Raw genomic sequence first — 21,199 nt, forward strand, 5'->3', positions numbered from 1 at the left:
AGCATAATCATTAAAATATATTTTTAAAAATTCAGAGGTATCCTATAAAATAACTGGCCTATCCCCTTCAAACATATCAAAGTCATGAAGACAAAGAAAAGCTGAAAAACTTTCCAGGATAAAAGAGACAAAAGAGATATGACAACTAAATGTAGTACATGATTCTGGACTGGATACTGAACTAGAAAAAACTATTTTCTTTTTCATTTGCTAGAAAGGACACTACTGGGAAAACTGGCAAAGTTTGAAAAAAGTTTGTAATTTTATAATAGTATCTTATCAATGTCAATTTCCTGATTTGCAATCATGGTACTGTGGTTTTGTAAGAGAATGACTTTGCTCTTAAGAAATCCAGACTGCCCCTCATGGGTGTGGCTCAGTTGTTTGTGTGCGGTCCTGCAAAGGGAAAGGTCACCAGTTTGATTCCCTATTCTCAGTGAGGGCACATGCCTGGGTTACAGGTTCAGTCCCTGTTAGGGCACATGGAAGATCTCCCTCCCTTCCCCTGTCTCTAAAAATAAATTTTAAAAATCTTTTTGAAAAGAAGAATGACATACACACTTAAGTATTTATGGGTAAAGGAGAATCATGTCTGCAACTTATGTCAAATGGTTTAGAAAAAAATTCTATGTCTATATGTCTACATACACATATATGGAATAAAGCAATGTTAACAATAAGGGAATTTGAGTGAAGGGTATATAGAAATTATTTTTGCAAGTTTTCTATAGATTTGAATTTTTTAAAAAAAGGAGGAGAGCCCTGGCCAAGTGCCATCTTGATAGGCCAAGGTTGCAGTTTGATTTCTGGTCAGGGCACATATAAGAATCAACCAATGAATGCATAAATAAGTGGAACAACAAATCAATGTCCCTCTCTCTCTTTCTCTCTCTCTCTCCTCCTCCCTCCTCTCCTCCCTCCCTCCCCATTTCTTCTCTCTCTCTAAAATCAATTTTAGAAAAGTAGAAGATGAGGGGGAGGGAAGGGGAGGGAGAGGGGGGAAAGAGAGAGAGAGATAAAGAGAGGGAGGAAGAGGGAAAAAGAGAGAGACGGATTAAAAATAAATGTTTTTAACTATTGGCTAGTGAGTGTGCTGAAACTACCAGAAGAGAAGAGAAAGAAGGCAGGGACAGGGCAATCCATACTGGAATAAGAATCCAGAACACTCCAGAAGGAAGAAACACAGTTGCCATGAGACAGAGGACAACCCTGGTGGACAGGGAAGAGTGCTTTTCCTACTCAGGTGTCTCAGGCAGGGAGACCAGGCTTCCAAGGACTTGCAACTCTAAGAGAGAGGAAGCCTTAGCAGTCATTTTGGAGGGGGAAAAGGAGTAAGTTGACAATGGAAGAAGAGAAAAAAAGAAGCGAGCCCTGGCTGGTGTGGCTTAGTGGACTGAGCACCAGCCTGCTAACCAAACGTCATTGGTTCGGTTCCCATCTAGGGCACATGCCTGGGCTGCAGGCCAGGTCCCTAGTATAGGGTGCAAGAGGCAGCTACATTGATGTTTCTCTCCCTCTCTTTCTCCTTCCCCTCCCCTCTCTCTAAAAATAAAATAAATAATTTTTTAAGTGAGACAAATCAGGAAAAGGAGAGAGCCAGAGAAAAGAAAAGGAGAGGAGAGAACAGTATCAACAGGGGTGAAGAAAAGGGAGGAGGGAATGGGCAAGGTAAGCCACTTCCCAGTCCTCCACTGTCCTGGTGCAGCGATGGGCTGGAAATCCCCAGGACCCATGGACACTGCCACAAAGAGCTGAGACTCCACACAAGGAGAACCCTTCCTGTTTAGTGCCCTTCATGTTCTGCCTTTCTGTTCCATCTACTATAGGCATCTGGAGGTGGGACAGTAGGGCCCCACAAACCCCAAAAGCCTGTCTGGGACCAAGACATACCTACAGAGCACTCTCCACATGCCCCATACCTAAACACAGGAGTCAACAAGCAAAGGTACCCAAGAGACACATTGAAGACAGTGAGAAAGCCAGTCAAAGCCTGTTCCCAGGAGGGTATGGGTAACTGGGCACTTAAGAGATGCAAAGGGTCCCTCACAGCTCAGGCTCTCCAGAGAGAGGTTCCAGCTTAGCCTCAGAGTGTGGAAAGTCAAGGAGTGGCTAAGCTGCAAAGGGACTCAAAAGAAGCTAGTCCTGAGAGCTAGCTGTCCCAGAGATACCAGAGGACAGTCAGTGCCTCACTTCCCTCCCCGCCAAAGTAGGCTAATGAACTTTCTTCAGTGACACACCAGGCAACAGTGCTGTGAAGCTGCAGTCCCTCTGGTGGCCATTATTGGAAACTACATCTTCCTTAGAACCCTGGGGAAAATCCAGTCCCCCATCACAGTCACCAGGTATCTTATAATAGATAGGGGCCCTGTGAGATCCAAGGGCCCATCACCTCCTATTAGATGAGAAAACAAAAGCTTCAGGAGTAGATGATATTTTCTCTAAGCTTTGAAGCTAAATTTGTCATGTTGTAAAGTTGTAAAACACAGGCTCCTGTATAGTCAGACAGTCTTTCAAGACACCTCCTGGTCAGGCCAGCACTCAGACTTGGCTTCAGACTCAGAAGAGCAAACTGACAGCAGTAATATTACCTCTCTCAGTTCATCTGCAGCTCTGGCCAGAGCCAATTTCTTTAAAACTGAGCTTGAAACACCAGATTGGGCGACAAGCTTCAGAGTTGTGCAGGTGGGGATTGGAATTCTGGATGACTAGTCTCTAGGCTCTGCACACCCACCCCTCTGGGACATAAGGCTAAGATGAAATGACATAATGAATAAAAAACATCTGCCCGATGAAAGGTACTCTTTTCTCCTCAAGGCAATCTCTGAAAGTCACACTACATGTCTTGAACTCTAAGCTTTCCACACAATCCAGCTCCCAGTAGGTGTATCCATGGTCAGGCTATTATTAAAACAGGGCTACAAGAAGCCTAGGATCCTAATGCTAGAAGGGACCTAGGAGGCTATCTGATGGCCTCAGCCCTCTGGCAGGTGGCTAGTAAGTCTAGAAAAGGTGGGTTGGCAATCCTCTTCAAGAACACACCTTGGCCTCCTTAAAGAGGCATTGCTATGTTGTTGGCTCTTTTTTCCTCCCTAATTTCCTTAAACCCAAATGTGATAGTTCATTTACAACTTAACTTAAGCCCATTTCTGTTTTATCTAAATGAGGAACACCTAGGAAGTATCTCCCTAAGGGGGGAAAAAAACATATTGTCTTAGTTGCTCTAGTTTAGCCTTATTTTCCTGGGGCTAAACAACCAACATTAATTATTCCTTATTTAGCAACCCTTATTAATATTTTTCTTCTCTTGTGAAAACTGTGGATTCATCACAATTTTAACAGTGATTATACAAAATCAACGGAGTAGTTACACAACAAATACTTGCTGAATAAATTGTTGAAACTACAGGCTAATTAATGCGAAATGTAAAGTAAGGTTCTTTTGAGGGGGGAGATTTTTTTTTTCTTGTTCAAGTACAGTTGTCTCCATTTTTCTGCCACGACTCCCCCCGCCCCACCCATCCCCTCCTCTCACCCTCAAACCTACCCCCCTTTGTCTTGGTCCATGGGTCCTTTATACGTGTTCCTTGACGACCCTTCCCTTTTTTTCCTCATTATCTATCCCCATTCCCCTTCCCCTCTGGTTAGTCAGTTTGCTCTTTATTTCAATGTCTCTGGTTATATTTTGCTTGCTTGTTTGTTTTGTTGATTAGGTTCCACTTGTAGGTGAGATCATATGATATTTGTATTTCACCACCTGGTTTAAAATAAGGTTCTTGATTCGTGTAGCATCATTTATCACAGCACTTAAGCTGCATTCCCCCTAGGAGTTGCGATGGTAGCTCAGCGGCCACTAGAGGTCACTATGATGAAGCTCCAGGTCTCTGGATAAGTAGGACTCTCCAGGCCTTTTCTCTTTCTTTTAATGTCATTATTGTTCTCTTAATAGATCGTATTGCATTTTCTTCCTCCTATATTTCACCACAGTTTTGTACGTCTTGTTCCCCAGTTTATTAAGGCCACACTGGACTTCATTTCTTCCTTCTAGAAAAGCCATATTTCATGGATGACCTTCAGCATCAGCTTAAATATTAATGAACACATGGAATTAAAATAGGCATCAGGGCCAGTGGCCTTGAAAAATCACTTTAAATATCCCTTTAGATTAATTTTAAAACACTGAAAATTGTCCCTGTGTGCAACACTTAAGCCAGTTATTCAACCGAGTGCTAATATAAAAACACTCACGAAATTCAGAATAAATTTATATAAAACAGAGATGCAAGAGAAGAAAGTTTCAGTATAATTAAAAACTTTTCAATGGTCAATCTCAGTAGTCATGAAACAAATGTAAATTAAATAAGATGATAAATTTTTTGGCCTTCCAGCTTAAAAATAAATAATTTATATATATATATATGTATATATGAAGATAATAGCCATTTTTGAATTAGTGCAGAAAACAGGTACTTAATGCAATGCTGAAAAGAACAGAAATCAGACCACATTGGGGTGGGGGAAGCAATATGAATGAAAAGCTTTAAAAACAAATATTCTGAACCCACAATTTCACTTCTAAAAGTGCACCCTAAGGAGACAAGTAAGGATGTTCATAACATTTGGTTTTAAGAGTTCCCATCATGGCAGAGTTCATATAACAAAGACTGGAAATCATCCAGCTCTCACACAGCAGGGGGTAGACTGAGAAAGGGGAGCCCATCACATCTGAGATAGATGAGGTTGGAAAGTTGTGTGTGCTGACTTGGAAAGACGTTGTTAGGTGAAACAGCATCTGTACCCTATAATTCCATTTTTTTGTAAAAGCATATTTTATGTATCTCCCACACTGGAAAAAGTTCAGAAAGACATACACCAGCCCTGACTGGTATAGCTCAGTGGATTGAGCGTCATTCTACAAACCAAAAGTCCACTGGTTCAATTCCCAGTCAGGGCACATGCCTAGGTTGTGGACCAGGTCCCCAGTTGGGGACATGCAAGAGGCAATCTATGAAGTTCTTCTTCCTCTCTCCCTCCCTTCCCTTCTCTCTAAAAATAAATAAATAAAATCTTTAATATATATATATATATACCAACATGTTAACATTTGTTAACTCTGGGTGATGGGATTTTAAGTAGTTTTTATTTTCTTCTTTTAACTTCTTTACCTTTTCTAATTTTCATATAATAATATTTATTACTATCATAAAACAAAAGTACAGATTTTTTTTTGGTGTCTAGGTGAAAGTGCTTCTGTCAGCTGGTCCTCCTCTTATTAAGTATACCTGATGTATGGGCAGTAACTCAAAAGGTCAAATCATTCTATAGCAGATACAATCTCAACAAGGATTCACTGTATAGAAAATGTGTCTAGGTCCCAGCAGAAAGCTGCTTTGATGATCTGGTTTCTACAAAATTCGTTATAGGGATTAGTAATTAAAGTAGTTTCATGAATAATTTCATATAGAGAAGGAGCAGCAGATCTTGAAGTAGAAATCTCAGATCTGAGATTTAGCTCTGACACTTATTACCTGTGTAATTTAGTGTTGCTTTTAAACCTCTCTAAGCCAGTTCCCTTATCTATAAAACAATGATACTAATCATGCTGACTTTTACAAATTACAGGGTGCTGTGAGGCAAAAAATATTATGTCAAAATAATTCATAAAGTATGCACTGGCCAGATGGCTCATCCCATACACCAAAAGAGTTGAGGGTTTGATTCCTGGTCAGGGCACATACTTAGGTTGCAAGTTTGATATCCAGTCGGGATGCAAATGGGAGGCAACCAATCAATGTTTTTCTCTAACTTTGATGTATCTCTTTCTCACCTTCTTTTCTCTCTAAAATCAATTTTTAAAAATATCCTAAGGTGAGGATTAAAAATAATAATAATATTGTATAAAATATAAACATTTTATGAATGTTCCTTACTCAAGTGCAGTGGGGTTTATGCACAACCATCATTTCATTCCCCTTTTCCTGTGACTGCACCTCGAGTCTCCTTTGGGAGGCACTCCTCCCCTCTTCTTGGTCCAGGAGTAGGGGGCCCTACCCCTTGGCTTCAGGGAGCCTCAAGACCCACTCTGGGCCAGTGAGAAAACTCAGTCCTGGTGCCTTAGGATTGGCTCTGAGAAGGACTCATGATCAAGCCCAAGCTCAGTCTTCCCTCTGAGATTTTCCAAAAGTGATGGGGAGGCAGAGTTCTCTCCTGTTAGGGTTGCTATGTGAAAGAAGGAAACCGTAGGTACTGGGGGTTCTCAAAGCCACCACACAGGAATAGCCTGCCTAAGAATGAGGCCAACAAGGGGAGGTGAAGCACAATGGAGCAAGGTGGATTCTGACTCAGGTTCAACCCCTGGACCTGACCTGCTTGGAGCTCTACAGTTACTGAGCCAGGAAACACCTGTGAGCCTATTTCAGTAGTTTTTCTAGAACTTTCCAATCCCAAAGAGTTATCTCTTTTGTTGTAGAACATCAGTTATCTTGTTCACTTGGAAAATTGAAACTACTTGCAGAGAATTTTATTAAGGAGCTTGGAAAATGAAAGGAGAGGAGTGACAATAGGGACAGTCTTGAGATGAATAGGTAACCTGGGAAAATATTCTTAATCATTAACAATTCTGCACGAATTAATTGATTCGGCTTTCAGATGGCTTGATACTAGCTGCTGGAGTGGGAAACTTACATTACATTTCTTTTTCCCTGCTTTATTAAGACTACTCTTTTCAATTGAAATGTCAGAGAATCATAATATTTTAAAGCTGGAAAAGACTTCAATCTCTCATTCCCATTCTCTTACTTACAGATGAAGAAACTGAAGCCAAAATTAGAAAAGAACCCACTCAAGGTCACACCAGTACTCATTTATCAGGCAAGCAAAAACTCCACCAGCTGTTTTTCCCATTGGATCCCCCTAAGGATTACTGCTACAGAAGGTGAAGGAAGGCACCAGTTCTAGTTCTTCTAGGCCCAAACTAAAAATGAGATATATAATAATATTAGTAACAATAGAATGTACTGGTTTTCATGCTCACTTTGGCAGCACATGTATTAAAATTGGAACGATACAGAGAAAATTAGCATAGCCCTTGCACAAAGATGACATGAAAATTTGTGAAGCAGTCCATATTTTTTCAATTAAAAAAATATACTGGTTTCCTCTAACACATTCCATCAACGTGCTCTCATGACAATAACCCAGGTCCATAGGCATCACTGCTCAGGGGACACTGACTCTAGACTCAGCTCTGCTGCACATAAGCTGTGTGACTTTGGGCAAAGCTCTTGCTGTGGGAAAGCAGACCAATCAAAAGACGAGCAAAGAGGGAGCCTGGACAAAAGCAGCTCTCCTTTTTCCACCTGCTCTAAATCTCTTGCTCATTTTCATTGGAGGGCACTTGTGTCCCCACCTCAGAGTCCTTCAAGTATGTACAGTAGAAATAAGAAAACAGATCTGTGTTGTGGAGCTGGCACATTGTACACCTGGCATGAGCAAAAGAAAGAATGTATGCAAAGTGCTCATTACGTGGCTTGTGTTCAATAAGTGACAGGTATTTTTATTATAATGACACCCAGAGAAGCCAATGGGATAAGAAAAGGGATGAAGTGAGAGAAAAAGAAGAGGAAACAACTGGGGGAGGTGTGTGCAAGGCAAATCTGAGTTAAAACCAAGGTCTTCCTGCTGTGATCTTGAGGAATGTCTAGGTACATAACTGTTGCTTTCTCAACCAGGCTCTCTCTGAGTGACTGCTTTTGTTAAAGTAGAATCTCAGTTTGAACAAAAGGAAAAGCCCAGAGAAAGACCAAGTACATATAATTTTCCAGTACAAGGTAAAAGTGGCATTTCTTTTCAATGATGAGAGGATAGACTTATCAATGAATGTTTCTACACCAATAGGTTATATATATGAGAAAAATAAATTAGATCCCTATCTTATACTACACACCAAAATAAATAATAAAATAAAATATAAACAATCAAGCTCAAAAATAATAGAAGAAATAAAGGTGTATATACCACAGGGAAGAAAAGGCTTTTCTAAACATAAAGCATAGAAAAACACATAAAAACATTTCAAAAGAAAAATTGTTTTAAGCTTATAAAAATTTAATTTATGTATATCAAAAATTGCTATGATAAAAATAAAGGTAACTGACAAACCAGAAAAATGTTTTCTATTATATACACATCAGAGAAATGGTTAGTAGCTATTCTATATAAAAATGTGTACAGTATTTAAAAAAGCCTCAGTAGCAAAAATGAAAAAGTAGTAATAATAGCTAATATTTACAGAGGACTTACAATGTGCCAAGCACTGTGCTAAGCATGTAAAATGTATTATTGCACTTAAATCTCACAACCCTATGATACTACTATTATCCCCATGTCCTAGATGATAAAACTGAGGCTTAGCTTGTTAGTTGTCAAAAATCACATAGCTGTTTAGTGGCAGTGCTAGAACTGTGGAATCTGCCTGACTTCAAGGCCTGTACTCTTAATTACACTGTATTTCAAATCAAATAGAACTCTAAATGGATAGAATATGTATAGATCATACCTAGAGAGAATATATAGAATAAGTATACATACAATATATGTGTGTGAATATATACACATATATAAGTTAAAATTTACTAGTAATCAAAGGCCATTATAATTTTGTCCATCAAATTGACCAAGATTTCTAAATGGTAAAATTCAGTGGTAGGAAGTGTTAAAAATTACTGGCACTCACTATACTTCAGGTGGATATGCACACTGAAAACACCTTTTTGGAGGGTGGCTTGGGAATATTTAACAAAAGCCTGTGGAAAGATTCATATCCTTTGTGTCAGACATGTGCTGTCCCCTATAGATCCAGTCTCCACCCTTTTCTAACCTGCCTGCACCCAGGCAGACTGACCCAGTGGATTACATAAACAAACCATGTCTTCCTTCCTGACCTGACTCCTGGGCAGAAGAGGGGAAGGGAAAATTATGGGGGTCCCGGCAGGAGATGGGAGGAGGGAAGTTGAGTACTTATTCTCCTGGTTCCTTCCCTGTAGGGCCACCTACTCTCCAGCACTGTCTGTCCTTGCAAGTTTCTTTCATCCTTCCCTGCCTTTTTCCCTATGAGTGTAAGGGGCTGATAGCTCTGTTGCCACTGGCCCTGCATTCTTCTGTGGTCACCCACTCCCTGCCTATACCTTTGTAAAGTCACTGCTCTATAAATAAACCCTCCTTGGACTATCTTGGCTTGATTATGTCTTAAATTTCTGGTCGGGATGCTGACTGACATATCTTTAGACCCAGAGATTTTAGTTTAGAAATCAGAAAAGTATAAAAACACATGAGGATATTTATAGCACATTAAAACTGAAAACCTAAATACCCAACAACAGGGAAATAGTTTCATACATACGATGAGGCACATGATGAAGTACAGTGTAGTCATTAAAAATCAGGTTATAAAAGAATATTAATGATGCACAAATAAATTTATAAGTGATAATATTATGTCCCTTATGATTCTAATTTTGCATATAAAGTGATTAGAAAAATGTATTCCAAACTATTAGTAGTAATTATCTTTTAGTTGTAAGATCACAGCAGGATTTTATTACCAGTACATTGGTACTGTTTTTTGTTTTTCACATTTTCTATAATTTTCATATATTATTTTTGAATTAGAGAACATAAATCCAAAATATTACCTTTTTTCCCTTTCTTTTCTTTCTTTCTTTCTTCTTTTTTAAAGAGGGAGAGAAACAGCAATGTGTGGTTGACTCTTGCACACTCCCAAATGGGGATCTGGCCTGCAACCCAGGAATGTGCCCTGACTGGGAATCGAACTGGCGACCTTTTGGTTCGCAGACCAGCACTCGATCCACTGAGCCACACCAGCCAGGGCCAAAATATTACATACTTTAAAAAGAAAAATTAGAGCTAAAATCTCTGACACCCCGCCCCCATGTGCAGGCACACATGTACACACACAATTTGACAGTCTGACATTTAAAAATGAACTCCTGCTGGCCAAGGGCATGTGCACAGCTGCTGTTGCTAGAAGCATGGAAGCTCTGTTGCATCTGTCATCAGCCATGGTACATGCATTCTTGCTGAGCTCAGGCCCCACATGTCCATCAGCTATGTTCTATAAGTCCAGAAACCAGCTCTGTTCAATGCAGGGCAATTAGAATGCCTTGATGGGGCCAGAAAGATTTAAGGGGCACATGGTATGTGTGGACCTCTGGGAACCTTCAACTGAGACAATACAGCACATTACAGAAAAACAAACAAACAAACAAACCCCATACCTTGGAAAGACCTCAGCTTGAATCATGAATGAACATCTGAACAGTTGTATGACCTTAAGTATGCTTTTAACCTTTCTAAGCTTCAGTTTTCTCATGTGTAAAATTGGTATAATATTATGAGCACAGAATATAGCTTACTAAACAGCAGTGAATATTAACGAGAAGAGGACCTCCTGGGCCAATAAGACATTCATAATCCCAGAGACTTGGCTTTGATATACAGAAAAACTGGTGGGGAGAGAGAAGAGATGTGATTTCAGCAAGGAAATGGTCCTTTGGCACTTTGCCAACATGGCCTCTGACCCAGCTGTACTGAGCACATATTCTTAGGTAAGAAGAGCTACCTGCAGTGGGTCCCAGGTCCAAACTAGAGTCATTCAACTCCTCCTCCTCTTCCCAGAAGTACTGTGGTGGCTGAAGAATGCGGGACTCTTCACTCTCTTCGCTGGGGAAACCTGACCCAGGGGCTCCCAGGCCAGGTCCCAGTCCCAAGGCCTCACGGGGCTCCTCTGAGTCGAATGACTCCAGGCCAGTGGGCAACAGGAGATCCAGCAAGGAGGTGGAAGTGAGGCCCTCTGGGCCAGGGTCATCAGATCCAGCTGCATATGATCCCAGGGACACTCCTGCACAAATACAAAAGCCAGACCTATTAGAGGACAGAGAGGACAGGCTGCTGTGGGTTAAGATCTGTCTCAACAACAAAAAAACCTGAAGTGGGGGTGGGGCTTTGGGGATCAGTCCTGACAGCCAGGGGCTACAAGGGGATTCTGAGATGGCATTCACATTTCAAAAGAGCCAAAATGCTTAGCCAGGACAAAGCAGAGACAGAGGGAGACAGAGGCAGAAGACAATGAGGGACTGATGAACTCAGGGCATTCATTCAGATGTAGACTGTGTCCCTGTTCTTTGCCATAGCTGTACTAGGTGCTGGGGGCACAAGTAGCAAAAAGCAGGCTCCCTGCTTTTAAGAAATTTGTATGGACAGGTTTATTCCTAAGTACTTTTTGTTGTTGTTGCTATATCAAATGGGATTTTTTCCTGATTTCTGTTTTTGATATTTCATTGTTGGTATTCAAAAATGCCTTTGATTTCTGACTATTGACTCTGTATCTCACTGTTCTGCCAAATACACTTATTAGGTACAATAGTTTTTTGGTGGAATCTATAGGATTTTCTGTGTACACTATCATGTCATCTGCAAACAATGACAGTTTTGCTTCCTCCTTTCCAATTTGGATGCCTTTTATTTCTTTTTCTTGTCTGATTGCTATGGCTAGGACTTCCAATATTATGTTGAATAAGAGTGGTAAAAGCAAAACCACAATGAGAAAACCACTTCACAGCAGTGAGAAGGGCCATACAAACAAATCAACAAACAACAAGTGTTGGAGAGGATGTGGAGAAAAGGGAGCCCTAGTGCACTGTTGGTGGGAATATAGACTGGTGCAGCCACTGTGGAAAACAGTGTGGAATTCTCTCAGGAAACTAAAAATGGAACTGCTTTTTGACCTGGCAATTCCACTGCTAAGATTATATCCTAAGAACACCAAAACGCCAATCCAAAAGAACCTATGCACCCAAATGTTCTTAGCAGCACAATTTACAATAGCCAAGTGCTGGAAGCAACCTAAGTGCCCATCCATAAATGAATGGATCAAACAACTATGGTACATTTACACAATGGAATACTACGCAGCAGAAAGAAAGAAGGAGCCCCTACCCTTTGTGACAGCATGGACGGAACTGGGGAGCATTATGCTAAGTGAAATACGCCAGATGGTGAAAGACAAATACCATATGATCTCACCTTTAACTGGGGCTTATTCAACAAAGCAAACAAGCAAGCAAAATATAACCAGAGACATTGAAATTAAGAACAATCTGACAGTAACCAGAAGGGAGATGGGAGGGGATAATGTGGGCAAAGAGGGAAGGGTTTTCAGGAACAACTATAAAGGACACATGGACAAATCAAGAAGGGGTGAAATCAGGGGAGGGAGGTGGGGATGGCTGGAATGGGGGGGAATTGGTGGGGAGTAAACGCAGAAAACTATACTCAAACAACAATAAAATAATTTTTAAAAAAACAGAAATTTGTATGGACATTGCTGCTATCCTAGCCTGAAAAATGTCCAAAACTGCATTAAGAACATGATTTGTATTTCAGCAACATGGGATTCCTGAACACAGTCTTTAAAAAACCATATGAGGTCATAGGTCAAATTCATCCGATGTTGGTAATGACGTGTTCATTTAGAGTCTTGACTGCGTCTCTCCTATTTTACAAAACAAACAAATAATCAGATAAAAAACAATAAATTAAAGGGCATCTTTGTTATAAAATAAACAAACAAAAAATTAAAGGGATATCTTTTTCCTCTCTCTCATTCACTAAGAATAGGAATACAGCCATATTTGCCAATTCCACAACTTAATTACTAAATTAATTACACAAATATTACTACCTTGCACAAAGCTGCTTAAAGCTTCTGGGTCTTTCAGCCTTCTCATCCAAAAAAATGAGGAACATGGATGAAATGACCTCCAAATTTTATTTTCCACAACCAACATTCAATGAGTGATTCAGGAAAGAGGGAATTTTAGGAGTCATTGCCTGCTCTGCCCCCGTTGTGCAATATGATATAACTTGACAGTAATTCATGGAAATTTTTAGTGATATTTAAAACAAAAATAAGAGCTAACATTATTTTTATTTTTTTTAACATTTTTATTGTTGTTCAAGTACAGTTTTCTGCCTTTTTCCCCCACCCCTCCCCACCATCCCAGCCCTCCCCACCTCCCTTCCCTGTTTCCCCTCCCCCCCACCCCGTTATTGTCCATGTGTCCTCCACAATTGTTCCTGTAAACCCTTCACCCTTTTCCCCTATAATCCCCTCCCCTCCCCGCTCTGGTCACTGTCAGCCTGTTTTCAATTTCAGTGTCTTTGGTTATATTTTGCTTGCTTGTTCGTTTTCCTGATTAGGTTCCTGTTAAAGGTGAGATCATATGGTATGTGTCTTTCACCGCCTGGCTTATTTCACTTAGCATAATGAAGAGCTAACATTATTGATGCTGTGTGCTAAACGCTTTACAAGCATTATCTGAATTTTAATCTTTACAACTACCTTATGAAATAGTAAGCCATAAGCTTGGCATGTACCAGCAGGGTGACTGGCCACTGAAGAAAAATGGGCATTCCAGATTCAGAAATGAGTTTTGTTTTATCAGAACTAGAGTGAACATCCCAAATACGATGGAATCTGTGCATGCTGTGCGCAGTCAGACTACACAGGTCTACAATAACATCTAGTTGTAAGGACAGCATCTCAGGATAGAGTGAAAGGGGCTTAACGAAGTAAAAATCATGCAGATGCGGATAAACAGGTCTGGAAAACACACACAGAAGAAAGTTCTTGTAGAGAGAACTTGTTGCCAAGAAAGCAGGTTTGTATTCTGGCTTCCCTAGCTGAGTAGCTACCTCACTGCCAGCAGCCGTAGTTTCCTCGTCAGTAAAGCAAAGACATTAATTCCTCCAGCCCTCACAGAGGCAAGGGCATCAGATGAGGTAAGCTCCATGTAGTGTGTGTAAACTGTGCTATAAGGAGCATAATGTATTGAACAAATGTGTTATTACTCTATATAAAGGACAGAGAATTGAGATATTCTTAGCCAGGAAAAGAGAACATTTAAGAGAGACAATGGTAAGCATCTTCAAGTATATTTTTAAAATGTTGATGTAAATAATAAAGATCAGTTATTCTATGTGTCTTTGGAGAAAAAAACTAAGACTAATGGGTGGAAACATGGGACAACATCAGAGGGCCCAAAAGCCTCTAAGTAGAAGCCGGTCACCTCTACCCACCTGCCTAACTCTTCCTCCTGCTTCTGAGAAGTATTCTCTGGCCACTCCTAATCTAGGGTAGGTACCACTCCTGTTACCATAGCCTTCTGAACAAATTACTTTTCTCCCTGAATTGTAACAGACCATCTTACAGGCTTCCTTGTACTGAATAGTGAGCCTGCAATCAGCATGTCCCATGTCAGATTTAACCTTGTCATTCCAGTGCCTCAACAGTCTCTGAAATGTAATAGAGGCTCAATACATGTTGAATAAATGAAGGAATAAATAAATAAATAAATAAATAAATAAATAACCCTCTTGTTTAAAAAAAAGAGAAAACTGAGACCTCATGAGATTATGGTCAAATAGCTAATAGTGAATAAATAATAGTTAATAGAAAAGCTGTAATTAGCTGTTTCTCCCCATAAAAAAAGGTCTTGCAAATGTTTCATGAAGAAAGACTGGAAGGCTATTATTTGCTAAGCTGGGTACCCTTCTTCCAAAGTATAGGTAAAGAAAGAGAATACCCAAGATGGCATAAATACTTCATAGGATTTCAGGAGCAAGGAAAGAGGTCAAGCTAAAGACTGAAGGACATCCATCCCCTTCTAGCACTCTGCTCAGGGTCCTCATGGCAAATACAAAACATACGGTGGCTCAGTGCAGGAATCTCTCCTCTTGCAAAAGACCTGAAGTCACTAAGGTGGTTCCTTATATTTTCACCAAGAATCATTTCTATCTAAGTCTGAAAATATGTCATCTATAAACTGTACTCATTTAATAGTTATTTTCTCATTTTTAAAAAGTTAATCAGAATCATAGAATATGCCAATCAGAAAAATGCCAATTAGAATCAAACTTTGATTTTAGGTAGGCTGCAGTGTCTTATTGGAGGTAGAAATTTGCACTAGAATTTCAGTTTACACAGAAGAATATGGTCACCTCTGAGCTCCTTCTGTATCACGTATTATGCCAGGCCCTCTCAGGATACAAACATGAACATGAGACAGCCTCTGTCCTAGGGAAAATGACCACTGTTTGGTCATTTCTAAGTTTTATATAAAATATCAGTTGACATAACAGCCCTACTCTGCAGAGGTGATGTCCCTAGGGTAGGAGAACCAAATACGAGAAACTAATCTGGAAAAACTCATGCAGTCCAGGAAGAAAAAAAGTCAATGAATGGAAAATACTTGTAATAATTAAATAACAAAAATGTTACAGGCTCCAAGAGCATGTGAGCAGCCAATTTTTGAGAGGGTCGTGAAGTGAAGATTTTTATCTACATATATCAGTCACCAGCAGGTATGTTGGGAAAGACATTACTTCAACTTTTTTAGATAAGGGCAAACTGATTTTTTTAATTCTTGGGATCTTACCCTCTACAAAACCACTGGAGGATCAAACATATATTGCTCTTCAAAACCTAAGAACTGTCTCTCTCAGAGCTGAACACTTGTGTGGTGGCAGAGAAGTCACTATCATCTAGGACTTGGTCAGCCTCTCCTGGACAGTTTGGATCTTGAAAAAACTGTGTCTGCCCTCTTGAAAAAGTCTGACCAGCAGTCCTATTGATTTCCCACCTCTGGGAATGAAATACCTTTTTTAAAAAAGAAATTATTTATTTATTTATTTATTTTTATTCAGTTACAACCTTTTTAGTCAGTGAAGCTCTGTGTACAGAGAGGACTGTGGTCTGATGATTTCACTTGGTTTATTCCCTACGACTTCCACGACTTAGGTGATTCCTCCATTGTCTGAACCTTTCTCCTCTACCTGTCAAGCAGAGAAGCCATGATCTCTCTCTACCTTTTCTCCCTCCCCCTCCTCGTCTTCCTTTCTAAGAGACTGACAGGAATTAACACAGACTTTTATAACCTTGCTGTAAAGCTGTGCGTAAAAAAAGGAATCTGGTTTTTTGTGTTTGTTTGTTCTTTCTCCAGTAAGTAGTTCCATATTCTGGAAGTTATTTTTCTCTATAATTATTTTTTCTTTTTATATACCTTGGTATTTTCAATAGCCTTGACAATGGGTAATTATTTAGGTCATTATGAGAGGTTACTTACTTTCAAACTTGTCCACCAAAATAGTAGCTGAGACCTAACCATTCTATGTATAATTACTTTTGCACTTAACTAATCTACCTTGAGACCCCACCTGATTTAAAATTTCAGATTTACATTCTTTGTAATTGATTTTTTCCCTCTAATATCTATAATTTTCTATTTCTTCACACTGCCAACAGAGGGAGGGAGAGAAAAAGAAGGGACATAAAAGGATTTGGGGATCAGCCTCAAATAATTGAAAATCTGACCCAAACACACTCAGAAAAAGAGGCAAATGAAGCAGGCTTATATCTTGAGTGGTGTGAAAACAAGGCCTTAGCAATCCCATGTTTTATCTCCCCTGCAATTTGCTCCTGATCCAAATATCCTTTTATGATTTCTAACATCAGCTCCATTCCTACCTTCCCCCTAATCAACAGCTCTGAAGTCCAGCTCCTAGGCCCTTGCCAGACACCAATACTGGAGCTGCCCAGCAGCATCTGTTAACATAGCTCCCACACCCTTGAGTGTCAGCCATAATAGAAATTGTCTAGCACTGTCGCCCTACCACACACATACTTATACTCATTTGTGTGTCTGTACATGTCAGAGAAACAATGCTGAAGGGTTTTTGTAGGGTTTCCACACAAAGGTGTGTAAGAAAGAGACATACTGCTAGACACACACATGTCACCCACACTAATGTGTTTCTAATAATGTGTGTCATGAGAAGTGTGAATGGGAGGCAGGAGAAGGGAGAAAGAACAGAAGTGAGAAAAATTGCCCACAATAATCCATGGCTAGCCATGTAAGAGTACAGGCAGTTACAGCTGGACATGGGTGCTAACACACTTTGATGGCCAGTTTTGGTGGGACTGTCACAAAAAAAAATAGTAAACTAACCAGTATTTAATTTATTTGTTGACTCTCACCTTCTTCAAAGAGGATTTAAGGTTTGCCGGGATGCAGATAGGTGTGTGTGTCTAAGAGAAACCCTTGTGGACATTTTTTCTGTGCACACCACATAGGTCCTTACCCATCCCTGATTCACAGTGGAGAAAAAGTACCCCTGCTGAACTGATCCTCCCTGGGACATGCTCAGGAAGTGGCCCCTTTTCCCTCCCACAAGTTGTCCTTGGCATTCTGTCACTATGGCCCATGGTAATGGCCCATCTCATCAAGCAATATTGCTCCTCCCCTCAGGAAGAGACCCTTCACAAGTCTCTCCTTCATCACACACATCACACAATGTGCCTATTTTTGTGGGTTAACTGCAAGGGAACTACCTACTAGCCAGTGTCCCATGCACACTGCTACACATATACACATTCTACCCCCGTGTGTCCATTGGAAGTGGAGTCACTCCAGGCTATCTGATATGGGCATGCAACACAAGCTCTCCACCAACACCAATTACCAATTAATTACACCTTCATATGTACTCATGACAACTCTCCCCATCACTCTGTCGAGCTACATGGAGAAGCTGTTTAGCCATGTCCTGATTTGACCCATCTTTGCACAGCTCTTCTCCCTACCCCCATTCTGTTGTGGTGGCCTGTCTCATAGGCTGTCACTCACCTTGTGCCCCCGCCCCCACACTACTAAATCCCAAGCCTGCCACTCAGGAGCTGTTCTCAGGCTCTGTCTCCTTCCAGAGGCACATCCATTTCACACCTGCCCCCCACCACCCAACGTACAGCCCAGTGCCCTTGAGTAGCTGCTGAATGAGAAACCGGCTCAAAGGGTCTCTCACACATCCCTGTTGTCAGCTGCGCAGGAGCTATCCAGCAGTGTCACTGTCACAGAAGACATACCTCTTTTTTGTCAGCTCCTAATAAACTAAGTTGCCCAATGCAGCCTAGGACACTCATTCACAACGACACACCCCTCCTCTTGTCCAGTAACACCACACACACGTAAACACACTCTCCACGGTCGCAGCAGCTGTATGTAGAGGTTCTTGGCAGTCTCCCCTAGAAGACACAGACACTCCCACCCCAAGCTCACTGGCGCGGCCCCATGGGACCTTTAGATGATGTCTCCCATTCTTGTGTGGCTGTCGCAGGGACTGGCAGCCCGTTCATCCTCTCAGCCATGCCCTGCTAGACCCAGCTCCTCTACTCCAGTGCCGCAAGAAGCGTGCTCAGGTGGCCGACGACACTCCCGGCTCACTCGCAGGTGTGTGAGTGTGGCGCTCGCGCGTAGAATGGCTCACACCGCAGGCACACGGGGTCGTCCCACGCCCCCCACACTCCCTGAGAGCTCTCGTGTGTGGCAGAAGGAGGAAGGACCGTGCCACAGCCCAGCCAGACCGTGCTCGCCGCCCTACACCGGTCCTTTGTTGGCAGCCGGGAGCTGTCCAGCACCGTGGCCTGCCTTCCCTGTCCGCCCAACCCTGCCGACGCCTGCCGACGCCGGCGCGCGCTCACCTCCGGCTAGCAGCAGGAGGAGCGGCAGCAGTAGCAGTAGCGGCAGCGGGGGAGCCCGCATCAGCCGGCCCATGGTGCAGCCGTTGCCGCCCGCAGCCGCAGCTGCCCGGCGCCTCTGCTTGCGTTGGCGGCCTAGCAGGCAGCAGGGGCGGCGCGCGCCCGCCGCAGTGGACCACGCTGCCGTCACTCACCCTCGGCCCCGCCCAGGCGCGTGCCGCGGGCGCGCCCCCGAGAAGACAAGCGGGGCCCGTGGGTGGCCGCCCCTCTGTCTCTGCCTCTTTGTGGGGTCAGCCAGAGCCGCGGAGGCCTGGAAGAGGCTGGGGCTGCAACCGCGAGGCCTGGAATTTGGGGCGTCGCACCTCGGTGAGCCGCAGTTTCCCGTTTCGCGGCAGCAACGGAGGTGAGCTCCCTGAGCCACCCAGTCACCCATCCCCCCGGAAACAATTCCTGAGCACCCAGGAGGCAGGGAGTGGTCACCTTCATCAAATGAGATTTATCAAACACGCAGGAGTGAGTGGAGTAACCACTAACGCTGGACGTGAAGTGTTGCCAATTGTAAGATACTAGGTTGAACAGCAGCTCCAGGAGGAGTGAGGTCAGGAAAGGCATCTCAGGGGCACTTGAGAGGGCAAGCCATGGAGGCAAAGTAAGAGAAGAATGAGACAAAGTCCCTGGACCAGGAGGAAGCAAAGAACCAACTTGGGGCCAGTCTAGTGCACATCCTTACTTCAAATTGGCCCTGAGATCTTAATGAACCTCTTCACACCCCCGGGGCCCCAGTTGCCTCATCTGGTGAAAGCCAGCTTTGAGTTTTTAAGGCAGTGTTTCTTTCTTCTTCTTTTTTTCAAACTATAAGAGAAGTTTATTAGAAAGTCACAGAGGTAAGAAAAGTGAGCCATAGAAGAAATGGGCTCAGGAAACAAATTCCAAAGGCAAAAGAAGGGCCCTTGGAGCTTAGAAGAAAGACACAGGCAAGGAAAATGTACCTGGGGAAAGGCCTAGGTGTGCTCCACAGAGAGAGCCACTAAGGCAGTGTTTCTTAACTTTTGTTAAGCACTTTGACCCTGTAGCAACTAAAGTTCATTCATGTACCAGGCATCACTGTAGTGAACAAAACAGTCACACCCCCATCCTCACAGTTTAGTGAAGAAAACGAAGAACAATCAACAATAATTGCAACTATAGTGAAGTCTGCCAAGAAGCAGAAAAGGCAATGAGACAGAATAGAACAGAAGTTTTACATTTGCCTTCCTGAAGGCACATTTAAGCTGGCACCTAGAAGGGTGAATGGGTACAAGGTTGGGTTGGGGAGTGAACATTACAGGCAGAAAGAAAAGTGCATGTGTAATTCCTGAGATAGAAAGGTGCTCAACCTCTTTGAGAAACAGAGAAAAGTCCCAACGCTTTTGGAATTACTGCAGTTTGAATGTGTCCAGAAGTCAGTATTTTGTGGAGTTTTACTTTATATATAGTATATTCAGAAAATACTTCTTGAAAATAAGTTCTTATACTGAATCTGTTTTTTCAAATGCAGTCTTGACCCCTCTGTCACTAGATATTGGATCTCAAAGAACTCTTCCAGGACTAAATACTTAGGAGAAATAGGTGTTGAGGTGGAGAGTATGTTACAGTAGATAGTCATGGAACACCAAGGAGTCTCCCCCCATTGGCCAAGATGGTGCTGGGGGAGATTCTTACATTGAATGGGCCAAAAGTTAGAAAGATAAATGGGTAGGGCCCAGAGTTCCAAAAGCTAGAAAGATGAATGTACAGGACCCGAGAGCACTAAAAGCTAGCAAGATAATAAGGCAGAGAAAAAAGCCCTCCCCTCCCTATCCCTTTAAGAACTGAAGACTTGAGCAGGAAGGGCCATATGGTCTTTGAAACAGGAGTCCACCATTCTCCCAAGTTGTGGCGTCTAAATAAACTTCTTTCCTTTTGCACCAGCACCTGTCTGACAAGTTTGGCTTTCACTGAAGCATGCAGCCAAACCTGCATTTCAATTACAGGAGATAAGTGGAAATGAATCATAATCAAAGGAAGGAACATGAGCAAAATGTAGCTCAGTATAAAATAGGAATAAAATTACTTGCCATATCAAATTTAGGAGATGATAGTTTCATGATTAGGATGGGGCAGAAGACAAGGTTAAAAAGATAGATGACTTACTAGCTAAATACCTTACTGAATTTTTGGTTAATTCATACAATGTAGTGGGCCCTTATATTATAAATGAGGCAGTGGGCCGTGACGGTGTGGCTCAGTGGATTGGGCATCGCCCTGCAAACAGAAGTGTTGCTGGTTTGATTCCCGGTCGAGACACATGCCTGAGTTTTGGGCAGGTTGCTGGTTCAGGGTGTGTGAGAGGCAACCAATGGATGTGTCTCTCCCTCTCTTTCACTCTTCTCCCCCTTATCCCTAAAAATAAATAAATAAATAAAATCTTTTTTTTTTTAAGCGAGGCAGTAAAACACATGGGAAAAGTGACAAGTCTAAGAAGATAATGAAAAGTAGTAAATAAATTTAGAATTTTTAGGTAAAGCTATTCTTAATTCATAGAACTACATCATTTCATTTAGCTTGTGGTAA

The 21,199-nt window shown here is 41.9% G+C and overlaps 1 protein-coding gene and 1 non-coding gene across 2 annotated transcripts in view; one reads left to right on the forward strand and one right to left on the reverse strand.

The window, feature by feature from the left end:
- Positions 1-18,995, reverse strand: part of PODXL2 (podocalyxin like 2) — a 52,691-nt gene extending 33,696 nt beyond the window's left edge. Inside the window, exons 1-2 of the mRNA XM_024580193.4 lie at positions 18,611-18,995; positions 10,637-10,915 (exon numbers count right to left, since the gene is read on the reverse strand). Coding sequence (XP_024435961.3) covers positions 10,637-10,915; positions 18,611-18,683 — 352 coding nt within the window. The 5' untranslated portion in view covers positions 18,684-18,995. The remainder of the gene's footprint in view (positions 1-10,636; positions 10,916-18,610) is intronic.
- Positions 7,023-7,129, forward strand: LOC112323078 (U6 spliceosomal RNA). The gene has a single exon (XR_002976706.1). It is a non-coding gene; the product is annotated as a U6 spliceosomal RNA (small nuclear RNA).
- Positions 18,996-21,199: the final 2,204 nt, after the last annotated feature.

The sequence above is a fragment of the Desmodus rotundus genome, chromosome 10 (genome assembly GCF_022682495.2).
Source record: "Desmodus rotundus isolate HL8 chromosome 10, HLdesRot8A.1, whole genome shotgun sequence".
NCBI classification, from domain to species: Eukaryota; Metazoa; Chordata; class Mammalia; order Chiroptera; family Phyllostomidae; genus Desmodus; species Desmodus rotundus.